Raw genomic sequence first — 25,551 nt, forward strand, 5'->3', positions numbered from 1 at the left:
ACATGTTCACAGCCAGGGGGAGACAAGGTCCCATTAAGGTCTTCTGTGCACTTCAATGTGTTCTCACTCGCCATACAAGTCAATGGGAATATAAAAGCAACATGTAGTAACGTATTACTATCTTATACATGAACCCATGGGCGTCCGCTGAAATTTTTTCAGAGGGGGGCGCTTCGGCAGCGGCGATACACAGTCGCATTTTACCCTTTCTTCGACTGCTAGCGGGGGTTAAGAGCGCAACCCCACGTTAAAATGTAAAAACACCCCACTGTGCCCCCTGCATCTTTCAATATCTCTTTGTCACTACTGTGTACCCCTCTCCACAACTGTACCTCTGGACCCCTTTACATTACACAGCACCCCACAGCTCTGGACCCCTTTAAATTACGCAGCACCCTGCATCACTGGACCCCTTTACATTACACAGCACCCTGCATCACTGGCCCCCTTTACATTACACAGCACCCTGCATCACTGGCCCCCTTTACATTACACAGCACCCTGCATCTCTGGCCCCCTTTACATTACACAGCACCCTTCACCACTGGCCCCCTTTACATTACACAGCACCCTTCACCACTGGCCCCCTTTACATTACACAGCACCCTTCACCACTGGACCCCTTTACATTACACAGCACCCTGCACCACTGGACCCTTTACATTACACAGCACCCTTCACCACTGGACCCCTTTACATTACACATTACACAGCACCCCTTTCCCTTGACTGAAACACTACACTATATTGACAGTATATTTATTGCAGGTCTAAAAGAGGAACCTTTTGGAATGAGGGACACATGGATTTGATTCCAGAAGAGCGACAGGCACTCTAAATAAGGGACAACTAGAGGGGAGGGGAGCGCTGCAGTCACCGCTTAAATCGGCCTCAGGGCCAGTTCGGCCCTGCTCCTGGCTCTCCCTGGCGATTCCAGGGGGGGGGGGAAACGACCCCCCTTGCCCTATGGAGCGGACGCCCATGCATGAACCCTTTACCAATCAAAAGGGTTTCATTTCACAATAAGGAATTAAAGAATCATGAAAATGTAACTTACGGGTTCAGTCAAAACAGATCATGAATACCCTTTATGGAGACTATCAGAAATGTAATGTTTTAAAAAAAAAGTGGATTCGATCCCAAAAAATTACGACTTGCTATGTTATAGGGAACATTTAATAATGTTAATTGTGCTTAAGCAATTCTTTAGAAAATGTACCTTTTGTCTGAACTTCCTTCTGAATAAAAGCATTGCACTTCCTGGTAATTGTGCCTAGGCACTCCTGTATGTACAGATCCTATAAGCAGGACTATAGCTATGGCCCAACACAGAAGGTCTCTTTAAAGAATTTGAAATGAAAATAAAATGTTTAGGGTTAGAAAGGTCTGTAAAGTTTAGTGTTAATCTATTATGCAGTGGGGCATTTGCAAAATATGTGTAATGTTTATCATCTATTCTAGAGCATAAAAAAATGGGTTTAATTCAATCTAAATTTCCCCACAATGTAAGATAAGACAGACATTTAGGAAGCAGTTCCAGTCAACAAATCAGGGCCATCTTTAAGGCAGGGCAAAAGGGGAAGCTGCCCTGGGCCCTGTCATTGTTATGGGGCCCAAAGCAGCTGCCTCATACTTGCCAACTATCCCGTTTAAATTCCCTTGTCCCTTGAGGTTTTAGTCCTTTGCTGTGTCCTGATATCTCAGTGTGAAGTGCTGCTACTAGTGCTGCCCATCTCTGCCCTATTGTTGTGTACAGATGACTCACCTACAGACCCTGTGTTTACATGTAAATAACCATCATTATATGTAAATAAAGGGATAATTCATATGTAAATAACTGAGGCCGGTGACATTCATATGTATATCATGCCCCTCTGCAGTGAAGAGATGATGTGCTGTAGCCTCTAGCAACCAATCAGTGAGCAGTATTACTGTACAGTAATCTCTAGCAACCAATCGACAAGATGAAATCATGTGCTGTAACCTCTAGCAACTAATCAATGAGCCGTAATGTGTGCTGTAACCTCTAGCAACCAGTCAGTAAATGGTAATGATATACTGTAACCTCTGGCAACCAATCGCGATCACTGCTGATCTGATACAGTAAACTGATTTTAAGTCTAGCTGATATTTATTGTATGTCTCAGAGCAGGTGGAGAGCAGAATTGCATGGGGGGGGCAAGATTTTTGCCCAGGGTCCAATCAACATTAAAGACGGCACTGCAACAAATGATAGCAATCAGTAAGCTACTAATGCGATCCATCGAGTACTGAAGCTATGTTCAAGTCAATATGTTAATTTAACCAGTTAACAACCGCCCTATAGACGATATACGTCTACAAGGCGGTTGCTTAACTCTGGGAGGACGTCCATGGACGTCCTCCCAGAATCGCGCTCCCGCGAGCCCTCTGGGGTGCGCACACGGGAATGTCCGTGACCGCCGGGTACGGAGGACACGGTGCATCACGGATCACGATAAATCGCCGCTGATAGCGGCGGTTTACCACGTGATCGCGCCGTCCAATGACGGAGCGATCACTTGTAAACAAACCGGCGTCATGTGATGACGCCGGTTCCTCCCTCCCCTCTCTGTACCAAACGGTACAGTGTGAGAGGAGAGGGGGGAGAGAGCAAATGCAGCAGCAGCTGCTGTGGGCTGGATCTGTGACACATACAGTCACAGATTCAGCAAGCCATCCATCCCTGCTCAGCCATCCCTGCCCCATACTGTGCTAAATACACAATGCCCATACTGTGCAATACTCTGCAATACCCCACACTACTCTGCAATACCCCACAATACTCTGCAATACTCTGCAATACCCCACAATACTCTGCAATACCCCACAATACCCTGCAATACCCCACAATACCCTGCAACGTTGCCTATGGGGATTTTTAAGTAGCAAAGTTTGGCGCCATTCCAGGAGCGTGTGCAATTTTGAAGGGTGACATGTTGGGTATCTATTTACTCGGCGTAACTTCATCTTTCACATTTATGCAAAAGAATGAAGAAAAAATACTAAATTTTATAAATTTTATAACAGAAACAAAGAAAAATTCATTTTTTTTACAGAATTTTCAGTGTTTTTTCTCTTATAGCGCAAAAAATAAAAAACCCAACGGTGATTAAATACCACCAAAAGAAAGCTCTATTTGCGTGAAAAAAAGGACGAAAATTTCATTTGGGTACAATGTTGTATGACTGAGTAATTGTCATTCAAATTGTGAGAGCACCGAAAGCTGAAAATTGGTCTGGTTATTAAGGGGGTTTACGTGCCCAGTGATCAAGTGGTTAACTTCCCTTAACTTGAATTCTATAAAATATACTACAGCAAGAATCCAAAAAGCATTTTAAATGGTCACTGCTCTGAACTTCCAATTATGCAGAGTGTTTGCATTTGGGTGTTTTTAGGAATTTTACTCCTGCACTACAAGAAGGGGTTCCCAGATCATTGGAGTACTGATAAAAAAAAGATGGGGTGAACTGATGCTGTAAAGCAGGGGTCACCAAACTTTCTAAACAAAGGGCCAGTTTATTGTCCTTCAGACAGGTATTACTGGGAGAAATAGAGCTCCATTCTTGGTGTCAGTGGAAGAAATAGTGCCCCATCTTTGGTGTCAGTGGGAGGGATTGTGCCCCATTGTTGGGGTCAGTGAAAGGAATAGTGCCTCATTGTTGATGCCAGTGGGAGTAATAATGCCCACTGGTGCCAGTGTGAGAAAAAGTGTCCAATCTTTAGTGTCAGTGGAAGGAATAGTGCCCATTCATTGGTATCAGTGGAAGGAATAGTGCCCATTCATTGGTATCAGTGGAAGGAATAGTGCCCATTCATTGGTATCAGTGGAAGGAATAGTGCCTCATTGTTGGTATCAGTGGAAGGAAAAAAGTGTTCCAACATTTATATCAGTGGAAGGAAGTACTAAATGTCCCATTGTTGGTGTCAGTGGAAGGAAGTACTGTATGTCCCATTGTTGGTGTCAGTGGAAGGAAGTACTGTATGTCCCATTGTTGGTGTCAGTGGAAGGAAGAACTGTATGTCCCATTGTTGGTGTTAGTGGAAGGAAGTACTGTATGTCCCATTGTTGGTGTCAGTGGAAGGAAGTACTGTACGTCCCATTGTTGGTGTCAGTGGAAGGAAGTACTGTATGTCCCATTGTTGGTGTCAGTGGAAGGAAGTACTGTATGTCCCATTGTTGGTGTCAGTGGAAGGAAGAACTGTATGTCCCATTGTTGGTGTCAGTGGAAGGAAGTACTGTATGTCCCATTGTTGGTGTCAGTGGAAGGAAGTACTGTATGTCCCATTGTTGGTGTCAGTGGAAGGAAGTACTGTATGTCCCATTGTTGGTGTCAGTGGAAGGAAGAACTGTATGTCCCATTGTTGGTGTCAGTGGAAGGAAGTACTGTATGTCCCATTGTTGGTGTCAGTGGAAGGAAGTCCTGTATGTCCCATTGTTGGTGTCAGTGGAGGGAAGTACTGTATGTCCCATTGTTGGTGTCAGTGGAAGGAAGTACTGTATGTCCCATAGTTGGTGTCAGTGGAAGGAAGTCCTGTATGTCCCATTGTTGGTGTCAGTGTAAGGAAGTCATGTATGTCCCATTGTTGGTGTCAGTGGAAGGAAGTCCTGTATGTCCCATTGTTGGTGTCAGTGTAAGGAAGTCATGTATGTCCCATTGTTGGTGTCAGTGGAAGGAAGTCCTGTATGTCCCATTGTTGGTGTCAGTGGAAGGAAGTCCTGTACGTCCCATTGTTGGTGTCAGTGGAAGGAAGTACTGTACGTCCCATTGTTGGTGTCAGTGAAAGGAAGTACTGTACGTCCCATTGTTGGTGTCAGTGGAAGGAAGTACTGTATGTCCCATTGTTGGTGTCAGTGGAAGGAAGTACTGTAAGTCCCATTGTTGGTGTCAGTGGAAGGAAGTACTGTATGTCCCATTGTTGGTGTCAGTGGAAGGAAGTACTGTATGTCCCATTGTTGGTGTCAGTGGAAGGAAGTACTGTATGTCCCATTGTTGGTGTCAGTGGAAGGAAGTACTGTATGTCCCATTGTTGGTGTCAGTGGAAGGAAGTACTGTATGTCCCATTGTTGGTGTCAGTGAGCAGAAATATGGAAATAATGGTGCCTCATTGTTGGTGTCAGTAGAAAGGACAATGCCTCATATCAATGACAGGAGTAGTGCCCCAAGGCCAGATAGGCAAAGGGCAACATCTGGCCCATGGGCCGCAGTTCAGAGACCACTACTCTTGGATTAGTACAGTGAGGTATGGAGCTGGTAAGCTTTCCCTGTATGCCTCTCAAGGCATCATTATTAACCCTGATTGGAGTGCACTTTAGAAGCCATTCCATATCATTTTCTACACTGGTTGCACTTCTCCTATAATTAAGGAGCACGAGTCTCATTGTAGCTTATGCTGAAGAAAATATTTGGTTTATCAGCTTAAACCTGGGAAGTGGAAGCTGCAATTTTAGTTAGGAAAATCATAACCTGGAAAAGTAGTGCGACTCTGCCAGGAGCCACGTTCCCTAAACATACTATAATACCATAATAGGAACTAGAGGAGATCACCTAGACAGGATCAGGCGCGGTGTGCTTGCCTGCACCTGTCAAACAACAATGTTCCTGGATGATATATTACAATGCTGGCACTATGTACTCAATTCCAGAAAAAAAAAATTCTACCTACTAAAGTTTTCCAGCTTATCTCTATTAAAATGTCCATATTTTCTAGATCTGGGGTCAATGGCACTAAAACCCTTTACATTGGTGGCCAGTTGGAGGAGTTGGAAGAGTACCCCTTTACATTGGTGGCCAGTTGGAAGAGTACCCCTTTACAGTGGTGGTCAGAATGCCACCCTTGCAGACAGCCACAAAGATCATTAGTGTCATGCTGCTTGCCTTACCAAATGGCATTGGTCCTGGAACTATGTAGCCACTATCAGATAGGAGGTCAATCAGCCACCGCTGAAGGAACTTGGCAACCTCTGGAGGAACCCTGGTCGGGACTGTTAGAGAAATGCAGGTGAAACTATGCTGGTTTTGTTAAAGGACACCTCAAATTATTTATATATGCTGCCATTGCTGACCACCTTCTGAAAATGCCAGCAGGGAAGATGCCACCGATATGCTTTAGACCAGTGTTTCTAAACTCCAGTCCTCAAGGCGCTCCAACAGGCAGTGAAACTGATCAAATCCCCTGTGCAAAATAACGGGAAGCCTGAAAATATGACCAGTTGAGGTGCCTTGAGGACTGTAGTTAAGAAACACTGCTTTAGATATTCCCATCAATTTAGTACTATAGTGACGGGCATGCTTTACAGTACAAAACAACACAGGTCTAGTACCTTTAAAGCGGAGGTCCACAAAAAAAGTGAACCTCCGCTTTTCGGATCCCTCCCCCCTCCGGTGTCACATTTGGCACCTTTCAGGGGGAGGGGGGTGCAGATCCCTGTATAATACAGGTATTTGCACCCCACTTCCGAGTCACGCCCCTTTGCGTGTCTTCTGGGAAACACACTGGTCCCAGGAGACAGCGGGGACCAGTGAGGACGCGCTGTGCGGCTCGCGCATGCGCAGTATAGAACCAGGCAGTGAAGCCGCAGATTACAAAAACAAATTAAAATGGCAATCATAAATAAGTAAAACTAAAAAAGCCTTCAAATGACTACAAGAAGCACAAATCCTGGCTGCAGTACAGCTGTAGTGCGACAATCCACCTCATTCACTTACATCCATTTTCTAGTGATCCCGAAACCCTTTTGCTAACCTGTTTGCATGGATTGTAAGCGCTAGGGAGCAGGGCCCCCTGATTCCTCTTGTATCAAATTGTAATGTAACTGTAATGTCTGCCTTCATTTTGTGCAAACAGTTGGCGCTATATAAATCCTGTATAATAATAATAATAATGGAAAGGTATTCCAGGACACACGCTCTCTGCATACAATTTGCACAGCAGAATAGGAGCCCGTTCACATATCTCCACAGCAGCTCCAGTGCGATTTGCACAGGGGCCCTGTGCATCTTTTGGTCCGAATTCAGCCCACAATTCAGGCTGAAACAGTGACCGAGGACACACCAGACTCATATGCATGCTCATATGTGAAGCCTAAATGTGAACAACTATCAGGCTGCATGAGAAGAAAGAAATCAGATTAAGATAAAACAAATCTAAACCAAAAAACAAAAATGTAATATACAGTAGTACCTTGGATTACGAGCATAATTTGTTCCAAAAGCATGCTTGTAATCCAAAGCACTTGTATATCAAAGTGAGTTTCCCCATAAGAATCAATAGAAACTCAAAGTTACTGCTAGTGTATGCAGTACCGCATGTGGCCAGAGATTGGGGGGGTGCCGGCGGAGACACTCAGAAACACTCATTGCGAAGCGCTCGTAAACCACGTTACTCGCAATCCGAGGTTTTACTGTATTGCAGCTTGCCAATCCCTAAATGTGTATTAATTTTCTTTTTTTTCACCTAGTGAACCAACCAGTAACACTTCCTGTCTTGGGGTGGATCCACCAATATAAATCTGCCCACCAAAAATACAATTGCTGCTTCCTCACTGCCAAGCAGATCTATTTTATCACTCTCATTGACACCCTCTCACGCAGTCCCTGCCAACTCTTTTCTACCGTTAATTCTCTACTTTGTCCTTCATTACCTCCACCCATTAACTTACTGCCCAGGAGATTGCAAATCACTTCAAAAATAAGACTGATACAATTTGTGACGAGATCTCCACTGTACTGATATAGTTACATAGTTATACAGTTATCTCACTCACCTTACACACCTTGTCCAACTGTCCAATCAATACTTCCCTTGTTTAACCCACTTATTTTTGAGGCAGTCACTAAACCTTTTTCCAACGTCCACCAAACCACCCGCCCTCTGGACCCTGCTCCCTAGCAAATACTACGGTAACCCTCTGTCTTTATCCTACAACCTTCAACTCATATCTTCAATCTCTCCCTCTTGACTGGCTTCTTCCCAAACCTTCTAAAACAGTGGTCTCCTCGCTGCATCCCGGGGGGCCGGATGTGGCCCTTTGCTCGCCTTTATCATAGGTGTCAGCTGGTGGAATAGTGCCAGATCATCATTACCCCTACTGACACCTAAAATAGGGGCACTATTCTTCTTATTAATATCAACAATGGGGCACTATACCCCCCATTAAAACCAATGAAGGGGCACTGATGCCAGGGCATTTTCTACTCCCACTGGCCACAGTCCAACCCCCCTAAAGCCTGAAGGACAGTAAACTGGCCCTCCGTTTAGAAAGTTTGGAGATCTCTACTCTAAGACATGCACTAGTCACCCCCATACCAAAAAAAGTCTCACTGGACCCCCCCAACCAATCTTAACCAATCCCCTTACTCCTTTTTGCCTCCAAACTCCTTGAACGTCTAGTCTACAACCGCCTGAGCTGCCACCTCATTGAGAATAACCTTCTGGATCCCCTTCAGTCTGGATTTTGCCTGCAACACTCCACAGGAACTACTCTCCTAAAACTCACAAAAAAATTACTAACAGCTAAAACCAATGGTCACTATTCCGTACTCTTATGCCGCGTACACACGGTCGTTTTTTGTGATGGAAAAAAACGACATTTTTAAAAACGTCATTTAAAATGATCGTGTGTGGGCAAAACGTTGTTTTATGTCTTCTGAAAAACGAAAAAAAAAAAAAAAAATCGAACATGCTTCAATTTTTTATGTCGTTTTTCAGAATGTCGTTTTTTGTGTCATAAAAAACGACCTTGTGTATGCTAAAATGACGTTTAAAACAACGTTTTTAAACCCGCGCATGCTCAGAAGCAAGTTATGACGCGAGCTTGAATGGAACAGAGTGCCGTCATACGTGTTGTACGTAACCGCGTTTTGCTAGAGCATTTTGAAAAAACGATGGTGTGTAGGCAACGTCGTTTTTTAAAATGAAGTTTGAAAAACGTCGTTTTTTTTTCATGAGAAAAAACAACGTTTTTTTACAAGACAAAAAACGACCGTGTGTATGCGGCATTAGTCTTAGACCTCTCTGCTGCCTTTGGTACAGTTGACCACCTCCTCCAAAAAAAAATCTATTCTCCGCGACTGGTTCGAATCTTACCTATCTCACCGCACTTTCAATGTCATTTACAACTCTACTTCCTCCTCTCCTATTCCTCTTACCTTTGGGGTCCACCAAGGTTTTGTCCTTGGACCTCTCCTATTCTCAATCTACATCTTCTCCCTGGGTCAGCTGATTGCCTCCCATGGCTTTCAACATAATTTCTACTCTGACGACACCCAAATCTATCTCTCTCCCCCTAACATCACCCCCTCAGTTTCCTTATGAATCACTGATTTACTAACATACATATCTGACTGGATGTCACACCACTTCCTAAAACTCAATCTATCCAAAACCGAGCTCTAAATATTTCCTCCCCCATGTTTCCCTGTTCCCCTGACTTCTCTGTCAAGATCAATGCCACAACTATCAGTCCGTCCCAACATGCCAGGGTGCTAGGGGTAACCCTGGACTCTGAACTGTCCTTTCAGGCCCACATCCAATCCCTGTCCAAATCATGGCGTCTCAACCTACACAACATCTCCAGGATACGCCCCTTTTTAACCAATGACACCACAACGTTTCTAATTCACTCCCTGGTTATCTCTTGCCTCAACTACTGCAACTCCCTCCTCATTGGATTACCTTTACATAGACTATCCCCCTTCAGTCCATCATGAATGGTGTTGCCAGACTCATCCCCCTTACCAACCGTTCAGTGTCTGCTACACCTCTCTGCCAATCCTTCCACTGGCTTCCGCCCACCCAACAAATAAAATTCAAAGTACTAACAGCCACAACTCTGCCTCCAGCTACATCACTAACCTGGTCTCAAAATATCAACCAAACTGCTTTCTTCAGTCCTCCCCAGATCACCCGTTCTCTAGCTCCCTTGTCAAATCTTCCCATGCATGCCTCCAGGACTTCTCCCGAGTGTCTCCCATCCTTTGTTACTCCCTACCCCAATCTGTCTGACTATCTCCTAATCTAGCCATCGTTAGACAATCCCTGAAAACCCCTAAAGAAGCCTATCCTGCTTCTAACTTATACACTTTGGGGTAGATTCACTAAGACTTACGACGGGCGTATCAGTATATACGCCGTTGTAAGTCCAAATCCCCGCCGTCGTATATTTAAGCGTATTCTCAAACTGAGATACGCTTAAATATTGCTAAGATACGACCGGCGTAAGTCTCCTACGCCGTCGTATCCTAACTGCATATTTACGCTGGCCGCTAGGGGCGTGTACGCTGATTTACGCCTAGAATATGTAAATCAGCTAGATATGCCTATTCACGAACGTACGCCCGTCGCAATACAGATACGCCGTTTACGTTAGGCTTTTTCCGGCGTAAAGATAAACCACCAAAAACATGGCGCAGCCAATGTTAAGTATGGATGTCGGAACCGCGTCAAATTTTTCAAATTTTACGTTGTTTGCGTAACTCGTCCGTGAATGGGGCTGGCTGTAATTTACATTCACGTCGAAAGCATGACGATTTGGCGACGTCATTTGGAGCATGCGCACTGGGATACGTCCACGGACGGCACATGCGCCGTTCGTTAAAAACGTAAAATACGTGGGGTCACTAGTATTTTACATAGAACACGCCCCCAACCAGCCTATTTTGAATTAGGCGGGTTTACGCCGGCCCAGTTACACTGCGCTGCCGTAAGTTTCAGCGCAAGTTCTTTGTGAATACAGGACCTGCGGCTCAAATTTACGGCGGCGTAGTGTATCTGAGATACGCTACACCGGCCAAAATCTACCCCTTTTTACTTTCTCCATCAGCTCATCCCCCACAATTATTACCTTTTGTACCACTTGACCCTCCCTCATAGATTGTAAGCGCCAACAAGCAGGACCCTCTGATTCCTCTAATATCAAATTGTATTGTAACTGTAATGTCTGCCTTCATTTTGTAAAGTGCTGTGCAAACTGTTAGCACCATATAAATCCTGTATAATAGTAATAATAATAATAATAGTAATATAAGCATCCTTGTCAGTATTAAAGTAGAACCAAAGGCAGCAATACTCACCTATACGGTCTGATGCCCACAAGGTCACTCACCGGCATCTTCTTCCAGGTTTCTTCTGGGTGCTGGGCTGTCTTGATGGGCCGGTGCGGGATGTTGTTATCCCAGCGCATGCACAGGAGAGCACTCATCCTGGCCTACAGGCACTGTGCTGGATTGCAAACTGAGTTGTGCATTCGCAGCTCAGTGTACAATCTACAGGTAAGTGTATTTTATTGCAGAAGAGATACTGCTGGTCTTTTCTACAATAATGCTACTTTGCCGAAGCACCTGCAAAGAGCTTCGGAACGGAGCTTTGCAGGTGGTTTTAATCCTTTTTCCCCCGCTAGCGGAAACACCGCCTCAGTGTGAAAGTGTCCTAAAGAGCATGTCTGTACACAGTTTCCATATTTAGCCTTTAGTTACACTTTAACTGGTCTGACACAATCTTCTAAAGCCTCGTACACACGCTCGGTTTACTCGGCAAGAACCAGCAAGAAAACTGCCAGAGCTTTCTTACCGAGTAAACCGAGCGTGTGTACGAGGCTTTCAGGTTTCTCGTCAAGAAAACCGCTCACAACCTAGACGAGAAAACTAGAGAACATATTCTCTATTTTCTCGTCGTGAGATTCCTGCCAAGAAACCCGAGAGTGTGTATATTTACCTGTCGCCGTGGAAACCCGTGCATGCTCGAAATAACTTTGACGCATGCGCGGTAGCTTCCTAGGCATAGGTAGGGTGTAGCAAGATGGTGGCAATGGGATTGAATCTGACAAACGCATGCTCGTCGTAGTCGATGACGTCACCGCGTTTGTTCTATTCAAAAGAATGGCGGTTCTTTTGAATGGAGTGTCTGTACACTTGGACGGCAAGAGATTCTTGCCAAGAATCTCGTCAGTAAAAACAACGTTTTTTTCCTGACGAGATTCTGGCCCGTGTGTCAGAGTTACCAACTTTCAGTAAATTTACAAACAGTTTGTAAAATCCATAATTGTTGCAACTGGTAATGAATGTCAGTTTTGGCAGCCTACATGTCCGTAATGGAGAATCAAGGACAGATGCAAAAAGTACAGATTTTACAAACTGTTCGTAAATTTACTGAAAGTTGGCAACCCTGCCATGTGTACAGGGCTTTACTGTCTTTTTCTGGACAGCATGGTCTTTTAAAGGAAGTAAAAAAAACAGACTTCCTGCCAGATAACCAGGTGAAAATAAATAAAAAAATTGCAAATATATGTATATATATATATATATATATATATATATATATATATATATATATATATATATATATATATATATATATATCTCTGAGGATTGGTAAGCTGCAATGAAGTGCATTTTTACTAGAGGTGCACCGAAATGGAAATTTCAGAACCAAAACGAAACCGAAATAAAAAAAAATTTTAGTCCGAAACCGAGACCGAATTTTTTTTTTTTTTTTTATAATTGTATGTTAAAACACCACCCCCACAATCACCTCCTGCCCCCACCACCCCCTGCCACCATCACCTCCTGCCAGCTCTTGCCGCCATCACCTCCTGCCAGCTCTTGCCACCATCACCTCCTGCCAGCTCTTGCTGCCATCACCTCCTGCTCCCACCACCTCCTGCCACCATCACCTCACCCACCCCCTGCCATGGTGCCACCATTACCTTTTCCACCATCACCTCATGCCCCCACCACCTCCAGCCAGCATTACCTTCTGCCACCATCACCTCACCCACCTCCTGCCACAGTGCCAGCATAACCTTCCACCATCACTTCATGCCCCCACCACCTCCTGCCACCATCACCTACTGCCACCACCAGCTTCTTTATTGCCTTAAAGCTGGACATTGCTGTGCTGGGCTCAGGGCTGTGCTGTGCTGGGCTCAGGGCTGTGTTGTGCTGTACGGGACTGGGCTGTCACGGCTCCGTCCTCTGCCTATGGTGAGTGCACTGCACGAGCCAACAAGTGTCACTGCCAAAGTGTCCCTCCTGAGTCCTCCTGACTCGATCGGCTATTCAAAAATGGCGCCGGGTGGCGCCATTACGTAACTGCGCATTCGCCACCCGGCCGAGCGGATATGAGCTTTCCTGAGCCCGAAGCCTATTTTTGAATAGCCGATCGAGTCAGGAGGACTCAGGGACACTTTGGCAGTGACACTCTTTGTCTCGTGCAGCGGACATCTTTTTTACGGGCACCCGATGCCCATTATCGGCAATTTTTAAGCTGTTTCGGCATGACGCCAAAACAGCTGTTTTCGGCCTATATGTATCGGCACCGATATATCGGTGCATCCCTAATTTTTACTTTTTGAACTTTCTGGCTTTAGCAGAGTAGCGTTGTTTCTCAGCTTGCATTGGCAGTTCAGTGACTTCATTTGCTACTTGGAATGTCTCAGTATATTTACATCATCAAATGTACTGCAAAACCCCAAATAAAAAGACAACAACATCTACCAAACAGACATCAGACCGGGATGACAAGGTAAGCAAGTCGCAAGGTTTGAAGAAGACATCTAATCAGGAAGCTAATGCAGACCATGATATGATATACTCCTTGTTCTTCCCAAAGTCTCATCACTATAAAAGCCACCAAAGATCCTGTGTAATACCTACAGTGACACACTCGTGGCTGGACCTCTGGGTGACAACGAACGGGTTCTAGAGGCCACCGCAAACTGAAATGACCTCTTTGTGTGGATCTCCTTCCATGCACTGGTGGATTATATGAAAAGTGGGACCGTGGACGCTGTGAAGGGCTCCGCCCAAAGCATTCCAAGAATGAAGACGTAACCATGATAGCTCCTTGGGCAAAGGCATACAAATCCAGAAGGCTCTCCTAAGTTAAGAGTAATGCATGTGGCGAGGTGTTGCTAGTTAATCAGGAACAACAATAAGTGCTGGGAGGACAGCATAGATCAGATTGTGCCCTTAGACATGACTCGTCTCCTCTAGTATTCTGTCCATCGGATGTCTGATAATCTGCAATGATGGTGAAACAGGAAAAATAAGAATTGGCATTTTGGTGGAGCCCTAAATTTCTCAAGAGTCCCAATATTTGCAAAAACGCCTTCTAAGTTGGCTCTGAATATTATAAGCAAGCCCAATGTATTACAGTAAAACCTTGGTTTGAGAGTAACTTGGTTTGAGAGCGTTTTGCGATACAAGCAACATTTTTAAAAACGTTTGACTTGATATACAAGCGATGTCTTGATATAAAAGTAGCGCCACGTCACCACTGAGTATAAAAGAGAAGAGAGGCGCCTCTAAGTGTAGCAATGTGGTTACATTTAAAGTGGATGTAAACCCCAAAAAAATGTATTTATTTTTTTGATGTCACAATGTAGAGTATAAGATTTCTCACTTTTTATACTGTGGATCACATCATATTATGATAAACATAACATAACATGATAAACATGTGCAAGCTAGATATGTAAATAACCTGTCACTCAAAGCAAGGAGAGAGGAAAGGACTTTGGGGCAGATCCACAGAGCAAGTACGCCGGCGTATCTACTGATACGCCGGCGTACTTTCAAATTTCCTGCGTTGTATCTTTAGTTTCAATCCTCAAACCAAGATACGACGGCATCTGGGTTAGATCCGACAGGCGTACGGCTTCGTACGCCTTCGGATCTTAGATGCAATACTTCGGCGTCCGCTGGGTGGAGTTTGCGTCGTTTTCCGCGTCGGGTATGCAAATTAGCTATTTACGATGATCCACGAACGTACGCGCGGCCGTCGCATTCTCTTACGTCGTCTCTAGTCGGCTTTTTCAGGCGTATAGTTAAAGCTGGTGTTTTGCGGCGTATAGTTAGACTTGCCATGTATGGCCGTCGTTCCCGCGTTTAATTTTAATTTTTTTTTTTTTTTGCGTAAGTCGTCCGTGAATCGGGATGGACGTAATTCACGTCTATGTTAAAAAAAATGACGTCCTAGCGACGTCATTTAGCGAAATGCACGGCGGGAAAATTAGAGACGGCGCATGCGCAGTTCATTCGGCGCGGGGACGCGCTTCATTTAAATGAAACACGCCCCCTAATCGCCGATTTGAATTCCGCCGCCAGAGATAGACTACGCCGCCGTAACTTACGGTGCGAAATCTTTAAAGCGGTAGTTCACCCCCCCCCCCCCGACACATTTTACCATCGAGACAGGCATTGTAGCGCGAGCTACAGTATGCCTGTCCCGATTTTTTTAACCCCGGACTCACCTTGTAATCGGAGATCGTAGATTTCGTCTCCCGCGGGGAATGGGCGTGCCTATGGAGAGGGAGGATGATTGACGGCCGGCCCTGGCACGTCACTCTCCCCGAAGACAGCCGGAGTAGGTCTCGGCTCTTCACGGCGCCTGCGCACAGGCTATGCGCACGCGTCGTGAAGACCAAGCCTATTTCGGCTATTTCCGGAGAAGCGTGACGCGCCAGAGCCGGCCGTCAATCATCCTCCGTGTCCATAGGCACGCCCATTCCCCGGTATCTTCAATCTACGAGAACAAGGTGAGTACGGGGGTAAAAAATTCGGGACAGGCATACTGTAGCTCGCGCTACAATGCCTGATTTTATGGTAAAATAAAAAAAAAAATTTTTTTCGTCAATAGGGTGAACCCCCGCTTTAAGGATTCGATTTAAAGCCAGGTAAGGTACGGCGGCGTAGCGTATCTCTGATACGCTGCGTGGGTGCAGATCTCTGTGGATCTGCCCCTTTGTATTTAGACAGGTTTTATCTGGAAGTCTGTTAATTTTCACTGAACAATAAAAGAGGATTGCTCAGAGCTGGATTAACTCTGTGTGGCAAGACTGGGCACAGATGATAGGAAATATTATACTCTACATTGTGACATCAAAAAAATTGGGTTTACATCCACGTTAATGAAGGTACAACATTTAGCAACATATGGCTACACTTAGAGGCGCCTCTCTTCTCTTTTACACTCTGTAGCTCCTTTTGGATTTTGCTTCTAATCCCCTTGTGGAGGCTTCCATTTGTGGATGGACATTTTATGGTTACACAACCTGGTCACATTGCTATAATCTTTTTATATGGACTATAAACTGAAAGACCTATGAATAAATGGTTGCGGAACGAATCATTTGAGTTTCCATTATTTCTTATGCAGAAATCCGCTTTGATATACAAGTGCTTTGGATTACAAGCATGTTTCTGCAATGAAATATGCTTGCAATCCAAGGTTTTACTGTACTATTGTAGGGCTTGCACTGTGGATCTGCTTTTAAAGATGGTAGTTTCTGGGCTGTCTCTGGCATCTATACTATCTGAGCCCCTTACCTGGAACAAGCATTCAACATGTAAAGTCAGAGTCAAGTCAGAATCCTTCTTTGCACACTTATTCCAGGTCAGTAAACGTATTGCCACCATTATATCAAAATAACAGCCAGGCAACTAGTATTCCCCAGAGAGGTCAGGAATGGCAGCCAACCCATGGACTGGTATATGATACTTTCCAGAAAGCGTTAAAGTATAACTAAAGGCAAAACTTTTTGTTGGCTTGAATAGAGTAGTGAGGGGTTAGAACCGCTGCCAGATTCGTATTGCTGTCTGTGTCCCAATTAGGAAGAATCCCTCTTTCTCTTTGTCCTGATCACCAAAGTCTCTGGGAATGAGGGTGAAAGTGAATCCAAAATAAAATTTGCCACCTTTACATGACTTGAGAGGAAATCTTGCAATGGGCACGTGTTCCTCTGACAACTGTCTGAAACTGACCATACACTATGCAAATCTCATCTGGTTCCCGAGAAACAGGATGAATTTGCTCCATGGATGGCCCTGTCACCACCTTACCACCCGACATCCTTCCATTAAAAAGTCGATGGATCCGGATAGTTAAAGCGGTAGTAAAGCCCGCTTTGTTTTTCTTACCTACAGGTTAGTCTATAATAAGGCTTACCTGTAGGTAAAATGAATACAGTAATACCTTTGTTAACGAACATAATTTGTTCCAGAAGAATTCTTGTAATCCAAAGCACTTGTATATCACAGCGAGTTTCCGCATAGCAAATAATGGGAACTCAGATAATCCGTTCCATGCCCACTGCTTGTCTATGCAGTACCGCATGTGGCCAGAGGTGCGGAGCGCCGAGTGTCTCCAATCGCCTCCAAGCATCACCAGCGCCCCCCACACCTCTGGCCAAATGCGGTACTGCACACCCCAGCAGCTTGAATCCTGCTTGTCTTGTGTGATAGCGCTTGCAAAGCAGGTCAGGATTTAAAAATGCTCCTAAACCGCGTTACTCGCAATCCAAGGTTACACTGTATCTCGTAAACATGCACCGTCTAGGAGTTTTTCACCCTGGATGCAGCCGGTGACGTCACTGGCACAGGAACTCTGAAGGTTCGGCATACCGGAGTTTCATGCCGGAAACAAGGGCTCCTGTGAGCATGCGTTAGCGTCAGGTCATCGTGGCTTCGGCCACTCACACCACCGGAGCCCATGAACCCAGAGAAATAACCAGGGAAAGATGTCAGTCCTCTGATCAGTGACAGCGCGCCGCTGAAGGGCTTCCTTCTAAGGTAAGTATTTCATAATGCAATGCACATTATGCAATTGCCTTACAGGTGTTTTTTTTTTTTTTTTTAACTGCTGCGGTTTACTACTCAAACAGCGGATGCATCCAATTAGGTGCAGTCGCTGAGTATCCCAACAGACACCAGAAATGCCCATCAGAATACATTAGGTACAGCAGGAAATTTGTCCACCCAGGATGTTGTTGGATTTCCCTCACAATGAGATAATATCTTCTCACTTCCTGTTGAGTCTACAGGACAGGAAGTGAAGAGAAATCTCCCTAATGAGACACATAAAAAAATCTATCCAGAATTTCCCTCACAATGAGATAATATCTTCTCACTTCCTGTTGAGTCTACAGGACAGGAAGTGAAGAGAAATCTCCCTAATGAGACACATAAAAAAATCTATCCAGAATAAAAAAAAAAAAAAAAAACTATACTATACTAAACTTTAGTTGTACTTTAAGCTTTCCGTTGCGTACAATTAAAATACAAAAACCAATTGTTCTACTATACTAAGTTTACAACAGCGCCGGCTCAAAAAGAGCAAGCGGCTACATAATATATACAGTATGTTACAGAAAACAATAGAAATATGTCATTACAAGCCCTTGGTAAGAGGATCTTCACTCCTCATTATGTGTCCCTGGTTATACGAACTCTTAAGCCCTGTACACACGGACCGTTTTCATCGGACGAACCAATCGTGTGTGTGTGGGCCCCATCGGTTTGTTTTCCATAAAAAAAATAGAACATGTTTTAAAATTTTCCTATGGATAAAAAAAACGATAGAAAAAAACAATCGTCTGTGTGGAAGTCCATCGGTCAAAAATCCACGCATGCTCAGAATCAAGTCGACGCATGCTCGGAAGCATTGAACTTCATTTTTCTCAGCACGTCATAGTGTTTTACGTCACCGCGTTTGGACACGGTCGGATTTTTGACCAATGGTGTGTAGGCAAGACTGATGAAAGTCAGCTTCATCGGATATCCGATGAAAAAACCCATCGGATTAGATTCCATCAGATATCCGATCGTGTGTACAGGGCTTTAGTGCAGTAAGTGAAGAAACTTATGGTGCCCATACACTAGATGAAAAAAACTTTCAAAAATCTGTCATTTGGACAGTTTGTTCTTTTTTTGTCCAGTTAATAGGCACAAATCGAAAACTGGTTATGATCTTTCCGAATCCAAAAAATCGAAGGATATAATATTTGTACTTTGATTTCTACTTTTTCATATAAAAAAGAGGAAGAAATAAATAAAAAATTAGAACACTCTTATGCCCGTACACACGATCGGAATTTCCAATGGCCTAAAATCCAATGACGTAAAACACGTACGACGAGCCGAGAAAAATGAAGTTCAATGCTTCCGAGCATGCGTCGACTTGATTCTGAGCATGCGTGGGTTTTTTCTCCGTTGGAATTGCACTTTCGAAATAGAACATGTTTTATTTTTTTTCCCAAACACCGACGGAAAAAAGTCCGATGGGGCCCACACACGATGGGAATTTCCGATGAAAAAAGTCCGATGGGGCCCACACACGATGGGAATTTCCGATGAAAAAAGTCCGATGGGGCCCACACACGATGGGAATTTCCGATGAAAAAAGTCCGATGGGGCCCACACATGATGGGAATTTCTGATAAAAAAAGTCCGATGGGGCCCACACACGATGGAAATTTCTGATGAAAAAAGTCCGATGGGGCCCACACACGATGGGAATTTCCGATGAAAAAAGTCCGATGGGGCCCACACACGATGGGAATTTCCGATGAAAAAAGTCCGATGGGGCCCACACACGATGGGAATTTCCGATGGACTTTTTTCATCGGAAAAGCCAACACACATTGCTAATAAAACTTTTCTCACCATGTACCGTAATATAAATAAATCTAGGTGTAAATCTATACGCTTTGGGGCAGATCCACAAAGATCTGCCCCGGTGCATCGTATCTGAGATACGCTACGCCGCCGTACCTTACCTGGCTTTGGTTAGAATCCATAAAGATTTTGCGCCGTAAGTTACGGCGGCGTAGTGTATCTCAAGCGGCGTAACGGCTCGGAATTCAAATTGGGCGGGTAGGGGGCGTGTTTCATTTAAATGAAGCGCGTCCCCGCGCCGAACGAACTGCGCATGCGCCGTCCCTAGATTTCCCGATGTGCATTGCGCAAAATGACATCGCAAGGACGTCATTGGTTTTGACCTGGACATACATTACGTCCATCCCGATTCACGAACGACTTACGCAAAAAAAAAAAATTATAAATTATACGCGGGAACGACTGCCATACTCAACATTGGGTACGCCACGAAATAGCAGCTTTAACTATATGCCGAAAAAAGCCGACTAGAGACAACGTAAAAGAATGCGACGGCCGCGCGTACGTTCGTGGATCGTCGAAAATAGCTAATTTGCATACTTGATGCGGAAAACGAAGGGAACGCCACCCAGCAGACGCCGAAGAATTGCATCTTAGATCCGAAGGCGTACGAAGACTTACGCCTGTCGGATCTAACCCAGATGCCGTCGTATCTTGTTTTGAGGATTCAAAACAACGATACGACGCGGGAAATTTGAAAGTACGCCGGCGTATCAGTAGATACGCCGGCGTACTCTCTCTGTGGATCTGCCCCAGAACGATTGAATCTATGAACTATTGAAAACATGCTGTGTCATCCCAATTGATTTTGAGCAAAACTGATCCAACGTTGTGATTGGTCTGGTCAGAAAAAGGCGATCATAGGAAAGCCGATAGATCAATATGATCATAACGTTTATGGCTCACCGAACAATCTTTGATATTCTGATTATTTTTCTCCCGGACAGTAAATTGATGACCAGTATGATTGGATATTAAGTTGTTTCATGTCTGGCCAACAATACACAGGCACAAGAAAACTAGTGCTATAAAGCAGCAGAATACTAAGCAGTGCTATACAAAGCAAGTAACACAACAAGCTACAAAGGTGTGAAGATCCCACATACAAGACTTGTAAAACTCTTCCTATGTCTATCATACAAGGTATCAGGAATACTCTGTTACTTACATGGTCCGGCTGAACACTGTTCAGAATACTCACAGTGCACAATACAGCTACATTCCAGAAACTCCCAAGCAAAGCTACCTGCAAAACACACTCATACCTCCTCCTCCTCCTCCTCTCCCCCTACCTCCCTGTGACGTCACTGTGCCACCAGCCAATCACAACAGAGTATGTAAATACCCCCCTGCGCTCAAGCTAGATACAGCCTAAGGTTCTGTTTTTTTTTTGTTGGAGATTTGCAGCTTCAGAAGTGTCTGTCCTCAGGGTATGAATGAGGATGGAGAGAAATCCCTGATTGTCTCATAGAAGCTGCTCTGCTACTAAGGAAGTGATTAAATATTCTCTTTGATGCTGGTATACTATGTATGACCCCATGTCCCCAATGATACATTCTTACTAACTGTAGTAATCGGGACCTTTGCCTCTTCCACCCTAATACCACTCATTAGGAATTACGCCTTGATGGATACACGACAGAGCGGGCATTTTTGTATTTTACCCCATAATTATTTACCGGGAGAAATTATTATTAATAATACTATCAGAAATTATTATTAATAATACTATCAGAAATTATTATTATTAATACTATCAGAAATTATTAATCCCATCAGAAATTATTAATACTATCAAAAATACTATCAGAAATTATTATTATTAATACTATCAGAATTTATTATTATTACTATCAGAAATTATTAATACTATCAGAAATTATTAATCCCATCAGAAATTATTAATACTATCAAAAATACTATCAGAAATTATTATTATTAATACTATCAGAATTTATTATTATTACTATCAGAAATTATTAATACTATCAGAAATTATTATTAACTATATCAGAAATTATTATTATTAATTCTATCAGAAATTATTATTAATAATACTATCAGAAATTATTATTATTAATACCAGGGCTTTTTTTCAGGGGGAACTCAGTTCCACCACCTTTGGCTCAGACCCTTTGGTGCCTGCTCATCACAATCACTTGTAAACACAGAAGTCTGGTTTCTGTGTTTACAAGTGACAGCTCTACACTCTGTGTGTAACCCCCCCTGAACTCTGCAATCTGTATGTAATGCAATGCTGGTATTTAATGCCCCTTTAAGACCCTTCTACTGTTTGTGAAATATGAACGGGGTCGTGGTTGAGTTCCTGCACCTATTTTCTGAGAAAAAAAGCTCTGATTAATACTATTAAAAATTATTGTTAATAAAACTATCAGAAATTGTTATTATTAATACTATTAGAATGTATTATTATTATTATCAGAAATAATTTTAATACTATCATAAATTATTATAATTATTACTATCAGAAATTATTATTAACAATATCAGAAATTATTATTAACAATATCAGAAATTATTATTATTAATACTATCAGAAATTAGAGTGTGGGGAATGTACTTATATTTGATGAACAAAGGTTGGGGATGGACTGAGATTGAGGGGGGGGGTAGAGTGGGGAATGGACTGATGTTGGATGGACAGAGGTTGGGGATGGACTGAGGTTGGGGGGGGGTAGAGTGGGGAATGGACTGATGTTAGATGAACAGAGGTTGGGGATGGACTGAGGTTGGGGGGGATAGAGTGGGGAATGGACTGATATCGGATGGACAGAGGTTGGGGATGGACTGCGGTTGGGGGGGGGAGTGGGGAATGAACTGATGTTAGATGAACAGAGGTTGGGGATGGACTGAGGTTGGGGGGGGGGGGATAGAGTGGGGAATGGACTGATGTTAGATGAACAGAGGTTGGGGATGGACTGAGGTTGGGGGGGATAGAGTGGGGAATGGACTGATGTTGGATGGACAGAGGTTGGGGATAGACTGAGGTTAGGGGGGGGGGTAGAGTGGGGAATGGACTGATGTTAGATGAACAGAGGTTGGGGATGGACTGAGGTTGGGGGGGATAGAGTGGGGAATGGACTGATGTTGGGTGGACAGAGGTTGGGGATGGACTGTGGTTGGGGGGGGGGGGGTAGAGTGGGGAATGGACTGATGTTGGGTGGACAGAGGTTGGGGATGGACTGCGGTTGGGGGGGGGGGTAGAGTGGGGAATGGACTGATGTTGGGTGGACAGAGGTTGGGGATGGACTGAGGTTGGGGGGGATAGAGTGGGGAATGGATTGATGTTGGATGAACAGAGGTTGGGGATGGACTGAGGTGGGGGGGGGGGTAGAGTGAGGAATGGACTGATGTTAGATGAACAGAGGTTGGGGATGGACTGCGGTTGGGGGGGGGGGGGGATAGAGTGGGGAATGGACTGATGTTAGATGAACAGAGGTTGGGGATGGACTGAGGCTGGGGGGGGGGGGGATAGAGTGGGGAATGGACTGATGTTAGGGGGATAAAGTATGGGTGATAAAACTGATGTATGGGGGACAGAGTGTCACAGATGGGCCGATATTAGACGGACAGTAGTTGGTGCTTATGGGCCATAAATAAATGATAGGTTGTATTTTGCTTACTTCAACAATAAAAAACTTTTCAGTAATAAATAAATGATAGGTTTACAGAGTGTGATAGATAGAGCTAATAATGAATAGAACACAGGAAAGGTGAAGAGACATTGATGGGACAGTCTTCGGCGGGAAGAGATGTTGGATGGACAGGATATGGTGAAGAACAATGACGGATAAAGAAAGCTGCGGCTTTATACAAGCACACAGGGTGAGCTGGAATTGGAACTTCTAAAAATGAATCATCACTTTCTCACAAAGTATTTTCAAAACTATTGGGACTGCCACTGAGTTTTTTTCCTGCACAAGCAGAAGAATATGATAAACAGCAAAAATGTATTTATTTGAAGTCGTTTTCCCCCATTCACCTTACGGCTCATTTATTAAGAATGTTGCTTATAGCACGTTCCCCGAAAGCTTTTAAACGGCACATAAAATGCAGCTGTCATATGCCTCATTAATCTTAGGCTTCAGTTAGATACTCTCCCTATTTACGACCCTACGGTTTTGTTTTTGTTGAAAACTGGAATCTCTCTACTTGAGAAGATTATTATTTGGAGATAGTATACGATATAGGTTAACCAGAACATGCAAAACCTTGTAAAACACTGCAACTATCTTATAGGGCACCTTTCAGTATCTTTACAGGTCTGCATTGGTAAATTCCTGACATGTCACAATAATACAGCAACATTTGTTGATGAAAGAGCTACATTTTAAAGCCAAACTCCATCCAAAAGGGGAAGCTCTGCTTATTTGCTTCCTCCTCCCCTCCGCTGCCACATTTTGCACCTTTCGGGGGAAAGGGGGAAGCGTGTACCTGTTTTTGACAGGTACCCGCTCCCACTTCTGGGAGACTATGCCACAGCGAGATTCCCTTGAAAGTTTGCCCCCCCTCCTTCCCCCGCCGCCGTACCATTCACAAATCGCAGCGTGCTTCACTCATGCGCAGTAGGTAACCAGCTGTGAAGCCGTAAAGCTTAGAAGGAATATTTTTTTTTTGTGCATTATTATGTCGTATGCAGAGTCAAAGGTGAGTGATACTAGCCTTCATTTTGCTCAGACGGCACCTGCATCAAAACAATAGAAGGACATGGAGGAGGAGGGAAGGAGGGAAGTGTAATTTTTTATTGTGATTGTGCCCACATGTGTGGCTCTATAGTAACATGGGATGCACAGATTAAAAAAAAAAGGAGGAATTAAAGAGCTTATAAGGGAACTGCAACTGCAGCATGCTCAGTAGATGACAACAGCTGGCCTACACAATCTCAGGCTGCAATGGGAACATAGGGGAGGTGGGAGGGACAGGTAAAGTCAGAATATTCCAGGTATATTTCACTCTACACAAAATTAATGCTTTAGTGGCTTTGTGAGTGTGCACTCTGTTACGTAGCATGCAATGAGAGTTTTTCATAGTCTAGATTTAATGAAACTTTAAAGTGATTGTAAAGGCTGTTTTTTAAATAACAAATATGTTATACGTACCTCCTCTGTGTAGTTGGTTTTGCACAGAGCAGGAAGTAATGGATGGCTGCACAGCGAGGTAATCAAAAGTCTCCTTATTGTAAAATCCATAAACATGAGTGGCACCAGAGGACGAGAAAGCAGGTACGGGTAGACGCGTTTTCACACAGTGAAGCTGTGCTTATAAATTACGTAATGAATAAGCACAGCGTCGCTGTGTTAAGCACGTCTACCTGTACCCGCTTTCTCATCCTGTGGTGCCATTCATGTTTATGGATTCTTTTACAATAGAGAATTTTTTATCACCTCGGTGTGCAGCCATCTATTCTTTCCTGTATCTACTGCATGGCCAACGAGCCGAGGCTAGCACCCACGGGAAGAGTCCATTCCCCACCTAGAGCAGCCTTTTCTTTTGCCACGTTTTGCACAGAGCAGCCTGGATCTTCCTCTTCACTGATCCTAGTCCCTCCCTCATTTGAGTTCCCCTCAGCCAGCAGCTTGCTTCAAGGGACACCAAAGCCAGGTCAGAGCTCTGTGTATCTATTCAGACACGGATCCCCGACCTGGCCCTGCCCCCTATCTCCCCTAATTGGTTGACTGACTTTGATTGACAGCCGCGGGAGCCAATGGCACTGCAGCTCTGTCTCAGCCAATCGTGGACATCGCTGGAGAGAGCAGGGGCTCGGGTAGGTAATTAAGGGGGTGCAAAACACAAGGTTTTATATCTTAATGCATAGAATGAATTAAGACAAAAAACCTTCTGCCTTTACAACTTATTTTAGCACACACTCACACTACAAGCTTTGGACCGCATTGGTCAAAACAGTCACAGTGTTGCATGTCTAATGTATTGCAATGCACTGCAGCACAAAAATCACATACAGATCACAGCGTTGCATGACCGCGCAATTGGATGACATTGATGTAACATGCTTAATGATCTCAAACACACTGTATTTCATGTATAATGACTTCTTTAC

The 25,551-nt window shown here is 44.1% G+C and overlaps 1 protein-coding gene across 6 annotated transcripts in view; it reads right to left on the minus strand.

Moving 5' to 3' along the window:
- DVL1 (dishevelled segment polarity protein 1) overlaps positions 1-25,551 on the minus strand; it is a 226,872-nt gene that overhangs the window by 74,795 nt on the left and 126,526 nt on the right. Inside the window, exon 1 of one of the 6 annotated variants that reach the window (XM_040325865.1) lies at positions 13,674-13,941. The exons of the other annotated variants lie outside the window; for them this stretch is intronic. Coding sequence (XP_040181799.1) covers positions 13,674-13,854 — 181 coding nt within the window. The 5' untranslated portion in view covers positions 13,855-13,941. Of the gene's footprint in view, positions 1-13,673; positions 13,942-25,551 lie in introns of those variants that run through there. 6 annotated transcript variants of the gene reach the window in all.

The sequence above is a fragment of the Rana temporaria genome, chromosome 10 (assembly GCF_905171775.1).
Source record: "Rana temporaria chromosome 10, aRanTem1.1, whole genome shotgun sequence".
NCBI lineage: Eukaryota > Metazoa > Chordata > Amphibia > Anura > Ranidae > Rana > Rana temporaria.